This window comes from Somniosus microcephalus, chromosome 23 (genome assembly GCF_052327205.1).
Source record: "Somniosus microcephalus isolate GS21.2 chromosome 23, FLI_Smic_1.0, whole genome shotgun sequence".
Taxonomy (NCBI): domain Eukaryota; kingdom Metazoa; phylum Chordata; class Chondrichthyes; order Squaliformes; family Somniosidae; genus Somniosus; species Somniosus microcephalus.
This window is the reverse complement of record NC_141009.1, coordinates 13,047,195-13,067,439: the sequence shown is the minus strand read 5'-3', so window position 1 is coordinate 13,067,439 and position 20,245 is coordinate 13,047,195. Positions and strand designations below refer to the sequence as shown.

The following is a 20,245-nucleotide window of genomic DNA, read 5'->3' as shown; positions in this document are numbered from 1 at the left end:
GAAGGAGATTACAGAGATAGGGAGGGGCGAGGCCATGGAGGGATTTGAAAACAAGGATGAGAATTTTGAAATCGAGGCGTTGCTTAACCAGGAGCCAATGTAGGTCAGCGAGCACAGGGGTGATGGGCGAACGGGACTTGGTGCGAGTTAGGACACGGGCAGCCGAGTTTTGGATCACCTCAAGTTTATGTAGGGTGGAATGTGGGAGGCCGGCCGGGAGTGCGTTGGAATAGGTCAAGTCTAGAGGTAACCAAGGCATGGATGAGGGTTTCAGCAGCGGATGAGCTGAGGCAGGGGCGGAGGACGGGTGATGTTATGGAGGTGGAAGTAGGCAGTCTTTGAATCAATGCACGAGGAGCATTGATTCAATCCCATGTCCCACCATTCTCCGGGGACACCGCATTGCTGTGACTACATCCCCGTATATCCTATGCAGTGTTCCCTGTAATTTTGTTGTTGTTGTTGTGGGGGCCCTTTTAACTGGCTGCGCGGCCCATTCACATGGAGTGGCCAACATATCGGAGCTCTGCTGATCATGAGTCTCCCCACCACCCACGTATCGATCGAGCAAATAGCGCTAACCAGTTTTCCATTGCCCTTGTTCCAAAAAGCAAAATACTGTGGCTGGCTGTTCGGTCACAGATCAGCCACGATCTCATTGAATGGAGGGATGAGCTCGAGGGGGGCTGGATGGCCTCCTCCTGTTCCTATGATGCTGGAAATCTTGAAGTAAAAGCAGAAAAGTGCTGGAAAAACAACTCGGCAGGGCCAGGCCGTGCCTGTGGGGAGAGAAAGCGAGTTAACGTTTCGGGTCAACGATCCCTCATAAGAGGCGAAGAGTGTTTCAGCGAGTGCAGAGCCAGGGAAAAGGTGGGGTGTGGGGGGTGGCAGTGTGGGGGGTGGGAGTGGGGGGTGGGGGTGTGGGGGGTGGGGGTGTGGGGGTGTGGGGGTGGCGGTGTGGGGGGTGGTGGAGTGGGGGGTGGGGGTGTGGGGGGTGGGGGTGTGGGGGTGTGGGGGTGGCGGTGTGGGGGGGTGGGAGTGGGGGGTGGGGGTGTGGGGGTGGGGGTGTGGGGGGTGGTGGTGTGGGGGGTGGTGGTGTGGGGGGTGGGAGTGTGGGGGTGGCGGTGTGGGGGGTGGGAGTGGGGGGTGGGGGTGTGGGGGTGGGGGTGTGGGGGGTGGGGGTGTGGGGGGTGGTGGTGTGGGGGGTGGGGGTGTGGGGGTGGCGGTGTGGGGGTGTGGGGGTGGCGGTGTGGGGGGTGGGGGTGGCGGTGTGGGGGGTGGGGGTGTGGGGTGTGGGGGGTGGGGGTGGGGGTGGGGGGTGGGGGTGTGGGGTGTGGGGGGTGGGGGTGTGGGGTGTGGGGGTGGTGGTGTGGGGGGCGGGGGGAAAGAACAAAAGCGAGATGCGTCGAACATGCCAGCTGTTTTGGGCAGAAACAGATGTTCAGCGAGCAGTCCGCACCTCATTAAATGTAGTTCGAAGTAAATTACACAGTAACCTGACCCAGCAGTTTAGGTACAGCTAATCCAACCCAACTTTTTTTTTTATATTAAGACAATTTTTATCTTTGGTATTTGTTGGTCATCTGCTCCCCCTGCCAAGCTTCAGTAGAGTTGGAGTCCCTCTGCTGCTGCTGTCTCTGCTGTTCTCAGTCATTGTGACAGGAAAAAGTGACTCCCAATGCAGATTAAATTAAGAGTGTGCCTTTTTCTACACGAAGTAACGATGCCGTTATGCACAGGTTCCCCTGAAGGGTTTCCACAGGGTTGGGAAACCCGGTAATGAAAGGGAAGCGGGAGCTTCCAGCTCCGCAAGATAAGTGCCTGCTCCAGCACTCCTTATGGGCCATTGTAACCGGATTTTGCGGTGGCCAATTTCCTGTGGCTCCTGCCGCAATCGCCAATTATTGTAAGTGGTTTCGCCCCGCCCGTAGCGAGCACGCAAACCCCCTTACTACAAGTTCTGGACGATAAGGATTACTGAGGACAGATTTGAACATGGACAGCGTTTTCGGGCTCACCCGTACAGTGTTTATTAAGGTTGTCAAAAACCACTCCACTCGCATACAGTGCGAGCGGTGTGAACACAACAGTACAGTTTAAAACAGTACAACCCTGACTTGTCCAACAAGCACCTGCCGTGCTGACTTACCACGGCCAAAAAACACCCTCCCGTGAACTAAACTATCACAGGACCCTTCCAACGCTAAACCCCCTCTGGTTTGGTAGGAACATACAGGCACCCCCCTCACACAGCTAGGTGATCTTGTGGGTGTGTAGGCTTGGCAATGCTCACCTAGATTGCCCCTTTTATCTTGCTTGCATCTTCCTCCCGTACGTCTCGGCTACCTGGTTCCGTACCAGCCTTGCTTGCGGCATGTGAGTCCCAGCCTTAGTCGATGTTCGTCTCGGTTGGAAGAGCAAGGCTCAGCTCTTCTTGATGTTGCGTTGTGTGGAGGGCAGGAGAGAGAGCGAGCTATCCAAATGGCTCTTTTTATATCCCTCCAATACACAAACCGTTGTCTGTGGTTTTAATGGACACATGGTCTGGGGGAATGGGATTTCGATCTCTTGAATGGTTTGAAATGGTTTTTGATCTCTTTTCGATCTTCCTGCCGATTAACTTAACGAGTTCATCTTGACTAGAACAATGAGTCGTCAGCCTTGTTAATCAAGACTTGGGAGTGGGCCTCTCGGGCCATTGTTTCCAGGACAGTTTGTTTCCAGACGAATGAGTCATCTCCAGCTTGAGTGGGTTTTACACTGTTTCCCCCCCCCCCCCCAAACAGCCTGTCCAGTTTTTAATAGGGGTTAAAAATTTAAAAATCCACGAAGTCTGCGTCGACTGCTACAGCCAAGAGGAGCAGGAGTGCTCCCCTCCCCCACCCCACCCCCCTTCCGGCCCCTCAAGGAAGGCTTCGGCCTAACCTCAGGCAGTGTTTTCTGGTCACTACGCAGTGAATCCGGAAAGCGCATGCGTTGGGTCACGATGACCAGTCCGCTCAACTAACCCTGTTACACTCCCCAAACAAAAACCAGAAAAATGCTGGAAACACTCAGCGGGTCAGGCAGCATCTGCGGAGAGAGAGAGAAACAGAGTTAACAGTTCAGGTCAATGACCCTTTGTCAGAACTGGGGAAAAAGCTGGAGATGGAACAGGTTTTTAAGCAAGTGCAGGGGCAGGGAGAGGGGTGGGGGGAGGGGAGGAAAGAGCAAAAGGGAAGGTCTGCGATAGGATGGAAGGCGGGAGAGATTAAGAGACATTAAGAGATGGTGCAAGGCAAAAGGAGATGGTAATGGGACAAGTTAAGATACAAAAGATGGCTCTAGATGAAGTGTAAATGGCGCTGGCAGAGTGAAAGACAGCTGCCATGTGGGAGAGAGAAAAAAAATATATAATAAATAAAACAGCTGGAAAAAAAATACACTCCCTGTCTGGACCTGTAGGTGAGGAAGGAATGATCTGTGGCTGAGGTAACGGAGGGTGACTGGTGTCCATGGACCCACAATTGTATGGTGGTGTAAATGTTACTAGACTCGTAATCCAGCAGAACATGAATTCATAATCCCACCTTTGAGAATTTGAATTCAGTTTTTTTTAAACTGGAAATATTAAAAAAAATAATAATAATCTGGAAATAAAAATGCTGGTATCAGTAAAAGTGACATGAAGATGTCAGGTTGTAAAACCCAACTGGTTCACTGATGTCCGTTTTTGGGGATGGAATCTTGCCGTCCTTACCCGGCCTGGCCTATATGTGACTCCAGACCCACACCAATGTAGTTGATTCTTAATTGCCCTCTGAAGTGACCTAGCAAGCCACTCGGTTGTATCCATGGCAACCAGGGATGGGCAACAAATGCTGGCCTTGTCAGCGATGCCCACATCCCGAGAATGAATATTTAAAAGAAAAACTCCGGGATGAGTCACAAACTTCAAGACAGACCGGAAGGAAAGAGCAAGACAGTTACCCCAGTTTGCAAGACGGAGATTGACATTTTTTTAATACCAAATTAAACTAGACTTTGGAAGCGCTCGCGACCTCGCTCCTGAACCCTAGCTGCAGCAATGCAACGGTCAGAACAGACCCTTCCGGTGGGGTGAAGTCTTTTGGTGTTCAAAGGGTTAAGGGGAATGGCTAAACTGGAGTGAACAATTCATAGAATCATAGAACCTTACAGCACGAAGGAGGCCATTTTGGCCCATCGTGTCCGCGCCGGCCGACATAGAGCTATCCAGCTTAATCCCACTTCCCAGCTCTTGGTCCGTAGCCCTGCAGGTTACAGCATCCCTAGTGCACATCCAAGTACTTTTTAAATGTGGTTAGGGTTCCTGCCTCTACCACCCTTTCAGGCAGTGAGTTCCAGACCCCCACAACCCTCTGGGTGAAGAAATTTCCCCTCAAATCCCCTCTAAACCTTCCACCAATTACTTTAAATCTGTGCCCCCTGGTTTGTGACCCCTCTGCTCAGGGAAATAGGTCCTTTCTATCCACTTTAGCTCGGCCCCTCATAATTTTATACACCTCAATAAGGTCTCCCCTCAGCCTCCTCTGTGCCAAGGAAAACAAACCCAGCCTATCTAGTCTTTCCTCATAGCTAAGATTTTCACTGGAGCCTCAGCACGGTGAGTTGTTGCTCCTTCTATATCCTGTCGTGTGCGAGTGTGTGTTAGTCATAGCTTAAACAAGGAAAGCCATTGCACATTTCCTTAAAGAGTTATAGAGCCATCTGAAACTTTTTTTAATAAGCTGTTCTGCAGCAAATTAAAGCTTTTGTGGTGATAAGTACAGTTTTATTATAAAAAGGTCTTTTTTTTTTGTATAAGTTTTGGCACTGATCAACTCCCATTCATATATTGGAAGCCATATTGGAAAAATACAGGGCAGATGAAGAACAAAGCTCCCTCTACTGGGCCCCAACAGTGAGTCATAACCTCTGCCTCGCAAGAGTGAATTCCTCCCCCTCATGTAATATTTCCACGTCCCACAGCAGACAATGTTGCTTCTCTCTCTAAAGTCAGTTCGGCAATTTAGTGCTGAACTCTGACTGACTGGTTTGGCACTCTCCGAATGATAATCTTAACACATGAATATGAAATTATTACTAATATTGAGCAGCAGAACTTCCCCCCCCCCCCCTCATGCCCATTTCAGCGGCGACTGCGAAGCTGCGATAAAACTGCCGGCACAAGCAGCAACACTAACTGTTGAGACACACAACAGAGAGGCCTTTTCCAGTGTGCAGACACTGCCCTTTTGTGCTTTGCTCTGTGGAGGAGAACTGAGCTCTCTATCTCCCACAACAGCTGTGCTGTAGGCCTTTTAACGTGGGCCTCTGGAAGACTCCTTCCGCAACACTCGCTACCATTTTATTCTGCTGATTGACCCAATGCTTTGGGGGATTGTGTCGTCTGTCAGATGGAGGCCTCTTTGTGTTTATTGATTTGAGATAACTAAGGCTATACTCAGTCCTGAAGAAAGCAGTGCTTTTCCTCTCCTGAATGGGACGACACCTGGGGAGGGTGGTACAAGTACTGTAGCTGATTCTAATTCCACACCAATATTGTGTCCTCCATGGTCCATTATATAGTTGTCCCTGGCTGACTTATTTTAAGCAACAGCTAGGGTTTCAGCTACACAGTACTAGAGTCTACTGCCTCTTCTTCTTAGGCAGTCCCTCGGAACCGAGGATGACTTGCTTCCACATTAAAAATTAGTTCGCAGGTGACTGATGAGTCCAATGCGGGACCGACAGGCTCTGTCACAAGTGGGGCAGACGGTGGTTGAAGGGGGCGGGTGGGTGGGGTGCTTGGGTTGACGTGCGCTCCTTCCACTGTTTGCGCTTGGCTTCCGCTTGCTCCCGGCGAAGAGACTCTAGGTGTTCGGCGCCTTCCCGGATGCTTCTCCTCCACTTTGTGCGGTCTTGGGCCAGGGATTCCCAGGTGTCGGTGGGGATGTTACACTTTTTCAAGGAGGCTTTGAGGGTGTTTTAAGAGAAGAGACTAGAGTCTACTGGCAAGATCATTTCCATCCCGCTCTCCCTGTGGGTAAACACTTCTACTGGTGTAGCACTGACCAGGAAGATCCCAGGTTGGATCCTTGATGAAGTAGATAATCTCAGTTGGGGCTACAGTTGGTCTCCATGCCTGTGGGAAGGGGAAAATGGTGCCAGGGTCCCTGCTCTTGATTGCTATCCAATATCCTGTAAAGAGAAAGACTTGCATTTATATAGCACCTTTCATGATCTCGGGACATCCCAAAGCACTTTACAGTGATTTTTTGAAGTGAAGCCACTGTTGTATTCATAGAATCATAGAAATTTACTTCACAGAAGGAGGTCATTCGGCCCATCTTGTCCGTGCCGGCTGACAAAGAGCTATCCAGCCTAATCCCACTTTCCAGCACTTGGTCCGTAGCCCTGTAGGTTACAGCACTTCAGGTGCATATCCAAGTACTTTTTAAAATGTGATGAGGGTTTCTGCCTCTACCACCCTTTCAGTCAGTGATTTCCAGACCCCCACCGCCCTCTGTAGGAAACGCGGCAGCCAATTTGCGCACAGCAAGCTCCCACAAACTGCAATGAGATAATGACCAGGTAATCTGTTTGTGATGTTGTGATGTTAGTTGAGGGATAAATATTGGCCAGGACCCTGCTCTTCTTCGAAATAGTGGCCGTGGGATCTTTTACGTTCGCCTGAGAGGGCAGATGGGGGCCTCGGTTTAACGTCTCAACCGAAAAACGGCACCTCTGAGAGTGCGGCGCTCGGCAGTGAGCACCAGACAGGGCTTGGGTAGTGGAAACTGGGTCATCCTTGGCCAATGCTGCATTCTTATAGGCGCTGTCTTTCAGATGAGACGTTAAACGAAGACCCTGTCTGCTTGTTCTGGTGGGTGTTGAGGACTCCGTGGTACTATTTGAAGAAGAGTTAATATTCTGGTCAATATTTATTTCCCCCACCCCGCCCCCATCAAAAACCACCACATTAACTGGCCACTTGCCTCATTTCTGACTGTGTGGCCTTGCTGTGTGTAAAATGGCTGCTGCATTTCCCAGCAAAACACGGCAACTGCACTTCAAAATAGTTCATTGCATCCTGTATTCGTTTTCCTCTGATGTGGACACATTTTCTTTCTTTACTGGAAACAGAAACGTGTTGGACATTCAGAATGAGGCTGAATGGAAGAGTTAGGCTACAAGTTGAATGGGCAGAATGGCCTTTTCTCATTAGAACATAAGACATAAGAACATAAGACGCAGGGCTCGAATTTCCAAGCCCCATGGAGGCGGGTTTGGAGGTGGGAGTGGGGGGAAAATTGCAGAATCGGGGGGCACGAACCCTTCCCGCCCCCAACCCACCTCCATGCCCGTTTCCCAGGAGGCGGGTACCCGACCTGTGCTGGGAGCCGCCTCCCCGAGGCAGGAAGGGGATTAGTGCCAATTAACTGCCTGTTAACAGGCAGTTTTTGGCCTAATCCCTATTTTTAGCCCTGAAGTGTGGGCTGCCCGACGGCTCCAAACCACGCAAAGTTAGCGAGGCGGACCGTCGGGCTGAAGGGCTTGGAGGGTTCGAGATGTCCGGTGTTCAGGTGAGTGATGGGTGCATGAATGCAGAGATAAGTGTGTTCGGTGTGTGTAAAGTGTTTAAATAAGTTTTACTTACCTTTACTTACTAATGCAGGCTTCCTTCCTTCAGGTCTCGGGAGTCACTCATCTCACCGGCACAGAAAGCAGAATGGCCGCGAGCTGTCAAAAGTTGCAGCATTCTGCTTTCTGTTCTGGAGAGATTTCCAACTGAGTCTGTGGAGAAGGACTCAAGTTAGAAGTCAGATTGTCAGTGTCTGACAGCTTCACAGAGCTGTCAAACGCTGATATTTCATCTGTCAAAAGCTCTTGACAGATGAAATGTCAATCCCTGACGTCACCTGTAACCGGGTGTCCCTTAATTGGCCTGCTGAGCCCGCTGGGCGGGCTTAACAAGGTCAATCAAGGGAAAATCATGTGGGTTGGCCACAAATCGATGGAGGCGGGACTACAACCCAAAAAGTGGGAGTCCCGCCTCCTACACGTCCCCATTGACAAAATCCAGCCCGTAGGAGCAGGAGTAGATCATTTGGCCCGCTCGAGCCTGCTCCGCCATTCAATAAGATCACGGCTGATCTGATCTTGGCCTCAACTCCACTTCCCTGCCTGCTCCCCATAACCCTCGACTCCCTTACCTTTCAAAAATCTGTCTCTCTCCACCTTAAATATATTCAATGACCCAGCCTCCACAGCTCTCTGGGGAAGAGAATTCCAAAGATTCACAACCCTGAGAGAAGAAATTCCTCCTCATTTCCGATTTAAATGGGTGCCCCCTTATTCTGAAATTATGCCCCCTAGTTCTAGATTCCCCCACGAGGGGAAACATCCTCTCTGCATCTACCCTGTCGAGCCCCTTCAGAATGTTTCAATAAGATCCCCTCTCATTCTTCTAAACTCCAATGAGGATAGGCCCAACCTGCTCAACCTTTCTTCATAAGACAACCCCTCATCTCTGGAATCAACCTCGTGAACCTTCTCTGAACTGCCTCCAAGGCAAGTATATCCTTCCTTAAATAAGGAGACCAAAACTGTACGCAGTACTCCAGGTGTGGTCTCACCAACGGCCTGTACAGTTGTAACAGGACTTCCCTACTTTTATACTCCATTCCCTTTGCAATGAAGGCCAACACTCCATTTGCCTTCCTAATTACTTGCTGTATCTGCATGCTAACTTTTTGTGATTCATGTACAAGGACCCCCAGATCCCTCTGTACCTCAGCATTATGTAGTCTCTCTCCATTTAAATAATAATTTGCTTTTTTATTTTTCCTACCAAAGTGGATAACCTCGCATTTTCCCACATTAAACTCCATCTGCCAGATTTTTGCCCACTCACTTAGCCTATCTATATCCCTTTGGAGATTCTTTGCGTCCTCCACACAATTTGCTTTCCCACTTATCTTTGTATTCTTGACCTTTCCTACAGGACCTCAGAGTGGGAACTGAAGCTGTGTTTTACCATTCCAGATACAGTCCCTTGAGCCAACTGTTCATTGTGACACCTCTGCTTGTATTTCAAGTTATTTATTTTTTTTTTTTTTTGCGGTCTGCCTTCTGAGGTTTACTGTGTACTGGGGCCAAGTTACAGGAATCTATTAGTCAGTTTTCCTCTTTCCTGAAGCCTGGGATTACATGTCACATTCCACGTGACTGGAACCACAAGCTACCAATCCCCTGGCCTTGTGCCTGCTCTTCTAAACTTCCAGCAGCAAACCTGGCAGCTGCTGAAGACCGCCGCAGTCCCACTTTGCCCACAAATCGGAGAGTGGGCGAACTTCAGGGCGAGCCATGAATCACTGGACGGATTAGAATTATTTTCCCTGCACAACTTTGCTGCCCTGAAGGTGTTGATTCTTGCTGACCTGCCGTTCCCATCACCTCACCAAATTCTAGATGCTTGATAGGATAAAAATTGATAAAGAGGAGGTTGTAGGAATAGGTATATTCCTAACCATATCACTGAGGTCGACTCAGGAGAAACAATCAAATAGTTCTTTAATGCAGGAACAGACGAATACAAGCAGGTTGCCGAAATCGGTACAGGAGAGTCATGCAGTAGGTCTTATCCGGACGGAGACGCCATGAGGACTGAGTAGGCAGTCCCGTGGCTTGCGTGATGACGTCATCACGTTCTTCCCGCGCTTGGGTAGTCACGTGACTTGCGTGATGACATCATCGCGTTTGCCCGCGCTTGGGACAGTCACGTGATGTGCGACGTGACGTCATCGCGTTAACCCGCGTCATCGCGTTCGCCCGCGCTCCCAAAGGAGGAAAGCCCCGCACCGGCTACATCGTTAAAGGGAATTATGTCCGGTAAGTAAGGGACACTCGGTAGTACCGCTACAAGGTATTAGAAAGGCCGGTTGTTTTTCGGACTGGAGGAAGGTATACAGTGGTGTTCCCCAGGGGTCAGTTCTAGGACCACTGCTTTTCTTGATATATATTAATGACTTGGATGTGGGTGCACAGGACACAATTTCAAAATTTGCAGATGACACAAAACTTGGAAGTATAGTGAACAGCGAGGAGGAGAGCAATAGACTTCAGGAAGACATAAGCAGGCTGGTGAAATGGGCGGACACATGGCAGATAAAATTGAATGCAGAAAAGTGTGAAGTGATACATTTTGGTAGAAAGAATGAGGAGAGGACATATAAACTAAATGGTACAATCCTAAAGGGAGTGCACAAACAGAGAGATCTATGGGTATGTGTGCACAAATCATTGAATGTGGCAGGGCAGGTTGAGAAAGCTGTTAAAAAGGCTTACGGGATTCTGGGCTTCATAAATAGAGGTATAAAGCACAAAAGTGTGGAAATTATGATGAACCTGTATAAAACACTGGTTTGGCCCCAACTGGAGTACTGTGTCCAATTCTGGGCACCACACTTTAGGAAGGATGTGAAGGCCTTCGAGAGGGTGCAGAAAAGATTTAGGAGAATGATTCCAGGAATGAGGGTACGTTGATAGACTGGAGAAGCTGGGGTTGTTCTCCTTGGAGCAGAGAAGATTGAGAGGAGATTTGATAGAGGTGTTCAAAATCATGAGGGGTCTGGACAGAGTAGATAGAGGGAAACTTTTCCCACTGGCAGAAGGGTCCAGAACCAGAGGACACAGATTTAAGGTGATTGGCAAAAGAACCAAAGGCAACGTAAGAAAAAACTTTTTTATGCAGCGAGTGGTTACAATCTGGAATGCACTGCCTGAGAGGGTGGTGGAGGCAGATTGAATCACGGCTTTCAAGAGGGAGTTGGATAAGCATCTGAAAGAAAAAAATTTGCAGGGCTACGGGGAAAGGGTGGGGGAGTGGGACCAGCTGAGAGCTGGCACGGTTTCGATGGGCCGAATGGCCTTCCTCCGTGCTGTAACCTCGGGAATATTGGCTTTAATCTCTCTCTCCCCCCACCCCAACCCCCTCAACAATGCTGATATGCTGTTTGCTTCTGGACTTCCTTTTTCTGTTATATTGGAAACATTTACGTCAAATGTTCTTCAAATGTTGTTGTAAAGTTATATCATTCAGTGTATGTATACACACAAGAAACTCTCAATTTACCAGCACCTAAAAAAAACCCGGAAATCTCTGTTAACCGGCAAAATGCAGGAGTAGGTTCAGGTAAGTTTTACTTCATATTAGTGGCAGTTCCTGGATCTGTGGTTGTGTAACTGGGGTTCCTGCACTTGTTGCTAAGCAACAGGCATGCTTGGTCTGTGGCTGGAGTTCCTGCACATGTTGCTAAGCAACAGGGAAGCCTGGATTTGTTGCTGTGTACAGAGCTCTCATACCTTTTAACTATACCTCTCTGTGTGTGTATATATATATATATATATAATATATATATTATTTATACAAGTCAACTGTGAGCTTTGCCTTGTGTGATTCAGTGGACTTGGAAGACTAGCGTGATAATGACCAGATAATCTGTTTGAGTGATATTGATTGAGGGATACATGTTGGCCAGGACACCGGGGATAACTCCCCTGCTCTGTGCAATAGTGATCATGGGACCTTTTACATCCACCCGAGAGAGCAGACGGGGCCTCGGTTTAACGTCTCATCCGAAAGACGGCACCTCCGGCAGTGCGGCACTCCCTCAGCACTGCACCGGAGTGTCAGCCTGGATTTTTATGCTCCAATCTCTGGAGTGGGACTTGAACCCATAACCTTCTGACTCAGAGGAGAGAGTGGTACCACAAGAAGGAGACATTGGAATAGGTGACCAAAAGCCTGGCCAAAGAGAGAGGTTTTAGAGGGATAAGTCTGAGGTGATATACTTTTTAGGGGAAAATAAAACAAGAAATAGCAGTGTTAACTAAATGAAAAGACGTTGAAAGGTGTGGATGAACAGGGAGACCTGGGGTGGATGGTCAAATACATAAAACCCTAAAAGTAGATAAACCCATTTTAACAAAAAGAATCCAAAGGGACATAAAGTACAAGAGTAAAGAAATAATACTTGTACCAAATATTGGTTCGGTGCCAATTAGAGTAAAAGCCATAGCAAGTCGATTCACCAGGATGGTGCCTGGGGCAGGAAACTGTAGCTATAAGGAGAGAATTGGACAGTGGGATTAGTTTTAGATTTCTCCAGCACAAACACAATGGCCTGGAAATTCGGCAGCGCAGTGCCTGTTTCTCGGGCACTAAACGGCCTCCTAATCCTCCAATATGGCGGATAGGAAGTGTGCCACCCGCCATATTGGTAAATGTCAAAACAAATCAGCGTGCATATGCAAATAAGGGGCCAAAGACTGGTTTGCCCTCCAAACCCCACATTAAGAAAACGTGGGTTGTTGCTGTCCCCCTCCCGATTGCCACCACTCTCTCTTCCCCTCCCTGGTTACCGATCCCCTCCAGCCAGTTACTGACGCCCCTCTTCTCCCCCTCTTCCCCTTTTGGTCGCCACACTTCCTCACTTCCTTCTCGGCGGCCCGATCTTCAACTGTGCTTTGCCGGGTGGGTTGGCTCTTGCTGTCCGCAGCTCGCCCACTTCATGGAAGCCCGTGGTCCAATATCCGGGGGGCGGGGGGGGGGAGGTGCCCCGGGCCTTGGGCCTTACCACTGAGGCACAGGGATTGCACACCCGCCACCCCCCCTCCCTGAGCTCCCAAAAATGGGCACACCCGAATAGCTGAGCCACCTCTTCTGTGCTGAAAACTTCTATGGGTTTTATCCCATTTTTAAGTATATCTACTCTATTTCTGTATGTTCCCATCTGAGGCAACTCCTTTCTTTTTGAATCTGAAGAACAGCAGCTCATGGCCTACTCCTGTTCTGATGTTCTTATTATCCACTCATTCCACATAGCTTGGGGATCAGCCACGTTCAGCTCTTCATCGTTTGCTTAGAGGTCAAGCAATGACGATCTGGGGATGTGACGACTGGGGTTTTCCACTTCTGCTCCCTGCAGCTCACTAATTTACCACCCGTCCATTTTAATGCGCATAAAAGCACAGTCTGGCGAGCAGGGATGTGGAAAATTCAAATCGATACCTCATCAGTGACTGAGCTGTGAGTCCAATGTGCGCAGAAGCCAAGCAGCAGGATATAATTCCAGGATAAATTCTAGGAATTAAGAATGTGCAAAAACTCTCCAAATGGGACGTTGTTGCTTGGTTTGCAAATTTTTTTCCCACATGAAGACCTGTTACCCGCTCCAGTCGCTTCACTGAGCCCTGCTTTTCTCCCATTTGTGGGTTCCACAAGGCCAAGAAGCCTGACTCCCGTTTCCATAGCAACACGTGCTACACCTACAGATGTGGAAGGGCTGGGCCCGTTATCACTGTGAGCCTTTGTACTGGGCTCTGTGCAGTAGCACAGGGCCAAGTCTTTCTGATTCTTGTGTTCAGTACTTCACTTACGATGTTCAGTACCTCTCTTACACTTACGCTGGTCTTTTAGATTCTTGTTGCACAGCTCTTACAGCCCAAACCCACTGACTTATGTTCTATTTATATCACGTAGAATTTACAGCACAGAAACGGGCCATTCAGCCCAACTGGTCCATGCCGGTGTTTAAGTTCCACACGAGTCTCCTCCCGCCCTACTTCATCTAACCCTCTCAGCATAACCTTCTATTCTTTTCTTTCTCGTGTTTATCGCGCTTTCTCTAAAATGCATCTATGCTATACGTCTCACCTACTCCTTTGTGGTAGCAAGTTCCAAATTTCAAACCACTCTCTCTGGGTAAAGAAGTTTCTCCTGAATTCCCTATTAGATTTATTAGTGACTATCGTATATTTATGGCCCCTAGTTTTAGATTTCCCCCTCAAGTGGAAACATTGGCCTAGAAATTCACTATAGCCACGTTTGGGGCGCTACAGCCGGGCGTTCGCTAAATTTTGCGCCCGGCGCAACTTAGCGCCACTTTCGCCGATATTCAGTTGCATCGCCCCAAGAGGTTGCTGCTGCGCTAAAGCAGGCGATGCACGACTATCATTAGGCGCTAAGCCGGCGATCCGGGGCGCTAACACCGAGGACGGGCGCAGCGCAGGTGCGGCGAGTTGCTCAATGAAGGCAGACACGCTGGCGCCGGTCGGCTCTTAAAGGGGAAGGGTCGACTTGTTTGGCTGCCATGCCCTGCACACTGCAGCCCTGAAGCAAGGCCTGACCATTGCTGGTTCATCAGTTCTACGCCCTCAACCATGGGGAAGCCCGCTATTCTTCCAAATCCGATTGCACGCTCTTGCTGCTTGTCCAGGGTCATGGGGAAGGAGATGTACTGACGTCTCCTTCTGAAAAGGGCATTGTTCACCTGGCGGATGCAGCAATGTACCGCGAACTGGGAGATGTTGGCAATGTCCCCAGTAGCGGATTGGAAGGAGCCAGTGGCATCGAAGTTGAGAGCCACCGTCACCTTCACTGCCACTGACAGAGACGTCCTGCTCCTCAGCTGTGGCTGCAGATCTCTGCGAAGCAGGTGGCAGATGTCAGTGACCACCTCCCTTCTGAATTGCATCCTCCGAACACACTGCTCCTCAGACATGTTCAGATATGAGAACTGCTGGCGGTATGCCCTGGGTGGGTAAGGCCTCCTGTGCCGACGCCTGTTGGCCAATCTCCGTCTGGCCACGACTGGCACTCTCTCACGGCGTCTCTGATCCCTTTGAATGCAATGCAGAAAGCCAATGTTTCCACCCATTGCAGCCCCCATTATATGTGGCGACTCAAGGCTATGGCACTGAAAGTGAAATCCAAGTGCAAAGCTCTGGCCTGAAGCCACAAGTACCTGTGCAAGCGCTGAGTCAAAGCAGAAAGCTCTCTGCCTTTGTCTCTCTCCAAATATCCGTCTCTCACACAGAAGGATTGGCACAAAATGGCTGCCACTTATACTGCAGGAGGAGTCCCCTTTAAATAGCGCCCCCCGCACCCCGCAGCGACTGGGAACCGTTCCCCTCTACCAGTCGCTGGGGGCGCCAGGCGCAAAGAAGGGCGGCGCCACTGAATTTCCGGTTCGGGGCGCACAAAGGGTGTTGCACCATGAAATGACGTCAGGATCTGCGCGCGCAGCTGAGCGCGCGCAAAGGTTTTGCGCCGCCGCTAATCTTAACTGAATTTCGTGAGAGGTGCAGATCGCGCCGCGCCCAAGCGCTAGCCGCTTAGCGCCCCACTTCTCCTCCTCCTAAGGCGCTAGCGGCTGGCGCAAACAACTGAATTTCTAGGCCATTTTCTCCACATCCTCAAACTCTTTTATAATCTTAACACCTCAGCCTTATCTATTCTAGAGAAACCCGCACCCCCCACCCCCCACCCGGCCTGTTCAGTCTTTCCTGATATATCACGTAAAAATATCCATTAGATGTTTGCATGATGTGGGATTTTATTTAAACCATAAGAAACATAGAAGATCGGAGCAGGAGTAGGCCATTCGGCCCCTCGAGCCTGTTCCGCCATTTAATGAGATCATGGCCGATCATCCAAATTCAGTACCCTGTCCCTGCTTTCTCCTCATATCCCTTGATCCCTTTAGCCTTAAGAAATATATCTAACTCTTTCTTGAATATATTTAATGAATTAGCCTCAACTGCCTTCTGTGGTAGAGAATTCCACAGGTTCACCACTCTCTCGGTGAAGAAATTCCTCCTCATCTCAGTCCTAAATGGCTTACCCCTTATCCTTAGAATCGAGGGCGCAGCTAATTTAGACAGTGTGAGCCATATTGTCCCATGTGGATTCCTGCCCAGACAGCAGTCGGAGCACTGCAATTGCCCTCAGTGCTCCTGGGTTAGAGTGGACATTTGGCCAGGGTGCCTTTTCACAGAAATCACAGAAACCTCACAGTACAGATAGAGGCCATTTCGGCCCATCGAGCCTGCACCGACACATATCCCACCCGATCCCCGTAACCCCTGCACCAACACATATCCCACCCTATCCCCATAACCCCACGTATTTAATCCCCCTAACACTAAGGGTCAATTTTTGTCATAGCCAATCAACCTAACCCGCACATCTTTGGACTGTGGGAGGAAACCGGAGCACCCGGAGAAAACCCACGCAAACACGGGGAGAATGTGCAAACTCCACACAGACAGTCACCCGAGGCCGGATTCGAACCCGGGTCTCTGGCGCTGTGAGGCAACAGTGCTAACCACTATGCCACCGTGTTTTAAACACTACCCTGGGATCCCTGCTGGAAAGTGTGCAGACAAAGGGGCGAGGACAGCATCAACAACAATTTGCATTTGCGTAGCGCCTTTAGCGTAGCATTGTGCTTAGTTGTGACGCTGGCTTCCCCCTGCACCCCCCGCCCCCGCACCCCCCACCCACCCATTGTCAAATACCCTGCTGACACTCACCGCCTGGGCTTACCCAGGAAGACCGTGCGTTGGGCATGGTTGCAGAGGCTTGGTTTGTTCCCCCAGAAAGTGGGGTGTGGGGGATGGGGGGGGGGAGGGTTTGCGGGTGGCAAGATCAGTGGGGAGGGAAAGTTTTGGTGAAACAAAAAACACCACGGGGGAAAGATTCGGTTGGTTAGTGCCTCCCTTTAGCGCCTTAAGAGAGGTGTGTAGTGCCTGATTTAACGCTCAAATCACCTCCGGGGCAATAGAGGCGAATTTTGCAGTCGGAGATGATAATTAGCGCCGGGCGCTGAAGTTTGCGCCCAGCCGATATTAGCACCCCAAAATGGGCAATACCCAATTTCCCCCCCACCCCCCGATCTTCTGGCTAAGACTGTTACAACAACAACAACAACACTTATATAAGCATCTTTAACATAGTAAAACGTCCCAAGGTGCTTCACAGGAGCGATTATCAAACAAAATTTGACACTGAGCCACATAAGGAGATATTAGGGCAGGTGACTAAAAGCTTGGTCAAAGAGGTAGGTGTTAAGGAGCATCTTAAAGGAGGAGAGAGAGGTAGCGAGGCGGAGAGGTTTAGGGAGGGAATTCCAGAGCTTAGGACCCAGATAGCTGAAGGCACGGCCGCCAATGGTGGAGCGATGGAAATCAGGGATGTTCAAGAGGCCAGAATGTTCTGCCTCTTTTCAGTCTGCTCAGTTCGTATCTTATGCTTTTATTTATTTTTCTCCTCTGTAGAACATGCCGAGTTTTTACACTGCAAAGGGAAGAAGTTCACAGACTTCGATGAAGTGCGGCAGGAAATTGAGCAGGAGACAGACCGGGTGACTGGCAGCAACAGGGGGATCTCGTCTATTCCAATCAACTTGCGAGTCTATTCGCCAAACGGTAGGTGTAGCGACACAGGAGGAGATTGACGTAATAAAACTCACTACGCACTTGGTTTGAGTATAAAGCAAGGCTTTAATCAACTTGTTTCAGAACATGGAGGTCTAGTTGTACTTCACTAGTTCCTTGTCTTACAAAATGTCCCTGGAAAGCTGGGGCCGACGCCTGAGTATTCGTCGTCGTACGTGTCTTCACACTGTTCCCTTTGGGGAACTGTATGAAGTGGTGGAAGGATTTCTGGCCGCGATTAACGCTCCTTCCGTGACCGTAACCATCTTCATACCAGCCATTAGGGTGGTTAGTCCTATGGCGGGAGGGCTTTACGGGCTCCCACAACCCATACGAGGGGGGGGGGTCGCCCACACCCACGGACGCAAGTATCCTGCTGGATGTCAACCCAGAATTTAGAGCCGGAGCTCTGACTCCACTTGCCGGGACTGTCTGGAGCGGGGTTCGAAACCCTACGCCTTCTGGCCCAGCGGCGGGGATGCTACCGCTACGCCAAAGGCCCACTCCCGCCCGAGTATTTATACTCCTTGGACGGCGCCAACAGCTGGCCGTCCAGCATTATTTCACGAGTAGTTTCTTGAATGATGAGATTTATAACAGAGATCATGGAGATCGCGAAACTGCAAGAGGTTATCCTGGGAAAAGTAAAGTCTGTTTCCAGAACACTTTGGCGCTTTAACAAGGCGGGTCTGTTCTACCAAGTTGACAGACAATCCTATACATTTTAATGGCTCCCTGTGTCTCAGTTGTTAAATGCATCACACACTGGGAAGAGCGGGAGTGGGACTAATGGGACAGCTCTTTCAAAGAGCTGGCACAGGCACGATGGGCCGAATGGCCTCCTTGTGTGCTGTGAGGTTCTATGATCGAGTGGATCCCCTGTGGTGATGCTGACAGTAGATAGGATGATGCGTTTCCTTTATAACGACCGGAGCCTGATGCCATGTTACACACCACGGAGTATTCGGTTGCTAAATGCTTGTTGTGTGTAATGTGGGTGACCCACGAGGCCACAGGATCTAACTGCTGTAACAGCCTGAGGTCAGCTAGAGGTGAATTGCCTTTTGGGGACAACCTAAGGTCAGCTAGAGGATGTTTCTGTTGCTATGGAAATTTTGAAATGATTGACTTTTTAAAAAAAACGCAAGAATTTGCATGTGCGACAAAATGTGATGCCTGAAATGTGACGGACACATCTCAAAACTTGGATAGAATTTATTCATCCATTTTCAACAAACCCATGGCACTGCAGAGATGATTTTCATTTCCTTAAATCACTTCCAACCAGACGTCCTGGGCGCGATCTTGCCAGCCCTGGGGAGGCGGGTATGGAGGCTGGACTGCCGGGAAAGTGGCAGAATCTGGGGGCGGATGCCCAACCCGCCTCCGTGCTATCTTGCCAGGAGGCGGGTAGCCGACCCGCGCCGGGACCCGTCTCCTTGGAGGCAGGAAGGGGATTACAGCCACTTATCTGCCTGTTAACAGGTAGTTAACAGGCAGACAAGAGGATTATCCCCATTTTACCCACACAAGTGCGGGCTTCCCGAAGGCTCCGAACCCCGTCAGGGTCACCGAGGCGAGTAGTGGGTCTGCGGGGGTTGGAGGGGTGCAAAAGTGCACTGTGAAGGTAAGTGATGGGTGCAAGTGTGGCGAGGTAAATATGTGAGGTAAGTGGAAAGTGTTAGAAAAAGTTTACTTACCTTTGTTTCTTCCTTCAGGCTTCAATAGTTGGGTATGCGGAGAGTCTCGCATCTCACCGGCAGAGATGACAGATGTCTGCTGCATTCTCCAATGCAGCAACCAACTAATTTCTGCTAAATAAAGAGGTTTGATGAATCTTGAATTCAAGAACTCATCAAACTACATAGAATGTCAGTGTTTGACAGTTTCACAGAGCTGTCAAACGATGACAATTCACCTGTCAAAAATTTTTGACAGATGAAACGTCATACGCTGATGTTCTCTGCAACCGGCTTTCCCTTAGTTAGTCTGCTAAGCCCGCTGGATGGGTTCAATAAGGTCGATCAAGGGAAAATAGTGTGGGTTGGCCAGAAGTTGATGGAGGCGGGACTAAAACCCGACAAGTGGGAGCCCCGCCTCCAAAAGCTCCCCATTGGCAAAATCCAGCCCATCGTGTGTCTAAGTGGGGAAAATAGCAAAAATAGTTAGATGTAGTGTTGAATTTAATTGGTACAATCGCGTCCAATGTTTTGTTATCATTTTCTTTCTCTTGATGTTTTAGCCAAAGTATAAATGGGTCACCTTGCTGCCCAGTTTATCAAGTTTCAACTAATTCACTTGAGTTGAATGCAATCAAAATTCTAAAAGTCAAGACACCATAAAGATACAAACTGACCCGAGTTGTCTGTTCTCTCTTCAGTCCTTAACCTGACGTTGATTGACCTCCCTGGAATGACCAAGGTGGCGGTAGGCGACCAGCCTGTGGACATCGAATTCCAGATCAGAGAGATGCTCATGCAGTTTGTCACCAAGGAGAACTGTCTGGTCTTAGCAGTGTCCCCCGCCAACACTGACCTGGCCAACTCTGATGCCCTGAAGATAGCCAAAGAAGTCGACCCTCAAGGTACTGCACCATCTGCTCGGTACAACCCTCTGCCGTTCAGAAATTAGCTCTGCAAAAATTTGTCGGCGTGGTGAGATTCAGAAACCCAGATTAAAGCTGAGAAGTGGAATCCATGAGACGCCTCTATCCCCATTCTTTGGGCCTGGACACAATCCTAACATTCAAAACATCTGCAGGGTTGATGGCTGTGGCCCATAATTTGGGAAATAGTTCTCATCATGTTTTTGGGGCATAGCTTTAGTCCATCTATGTGTTTGAGTTGCACGCAATCTGGGTTTCAGCGATGGCTGCATTTCACGATTTTTTGGGAGGTTATTCCATTTCACGATTTTTGGGAGATTATTCCATTTCACAATTTTTGGGAGATTATTCCATTTC

The 20,245-nt window shown here is 49.5% G+C and overlaps 1 protein-coding gene across 11 annotated transcripts in view; it reads left to right on the top strand.

The window, feature by feature from the left end:
* The window catches only part of LOC147101658 (dynamin-1), a 304,832-nt gene that overhangs the window by 83,968 nt on the left and 200,619 nt on the right, over positions 1 to 20,245 (top strand). For all 11 annotated transcript variants that reach the window (XM_085965406.1, XM_085965413.1, XM_085965404.1 and 8 more), the window contains exons 3-4: positions 17,125 to 17,274; positions 19,664 to 19,867. In XM_085965406.1, coding sequence (XP_085821532.1) covers positions 17,125 to 17,274; positions 19,664 to 19,867 — 354 coding nt within the window. The remainder of the gene's footprint in view (positions 1 to 17,124; positions 17,275 to 19,663; positions 19,868 to 20,245) is intronic.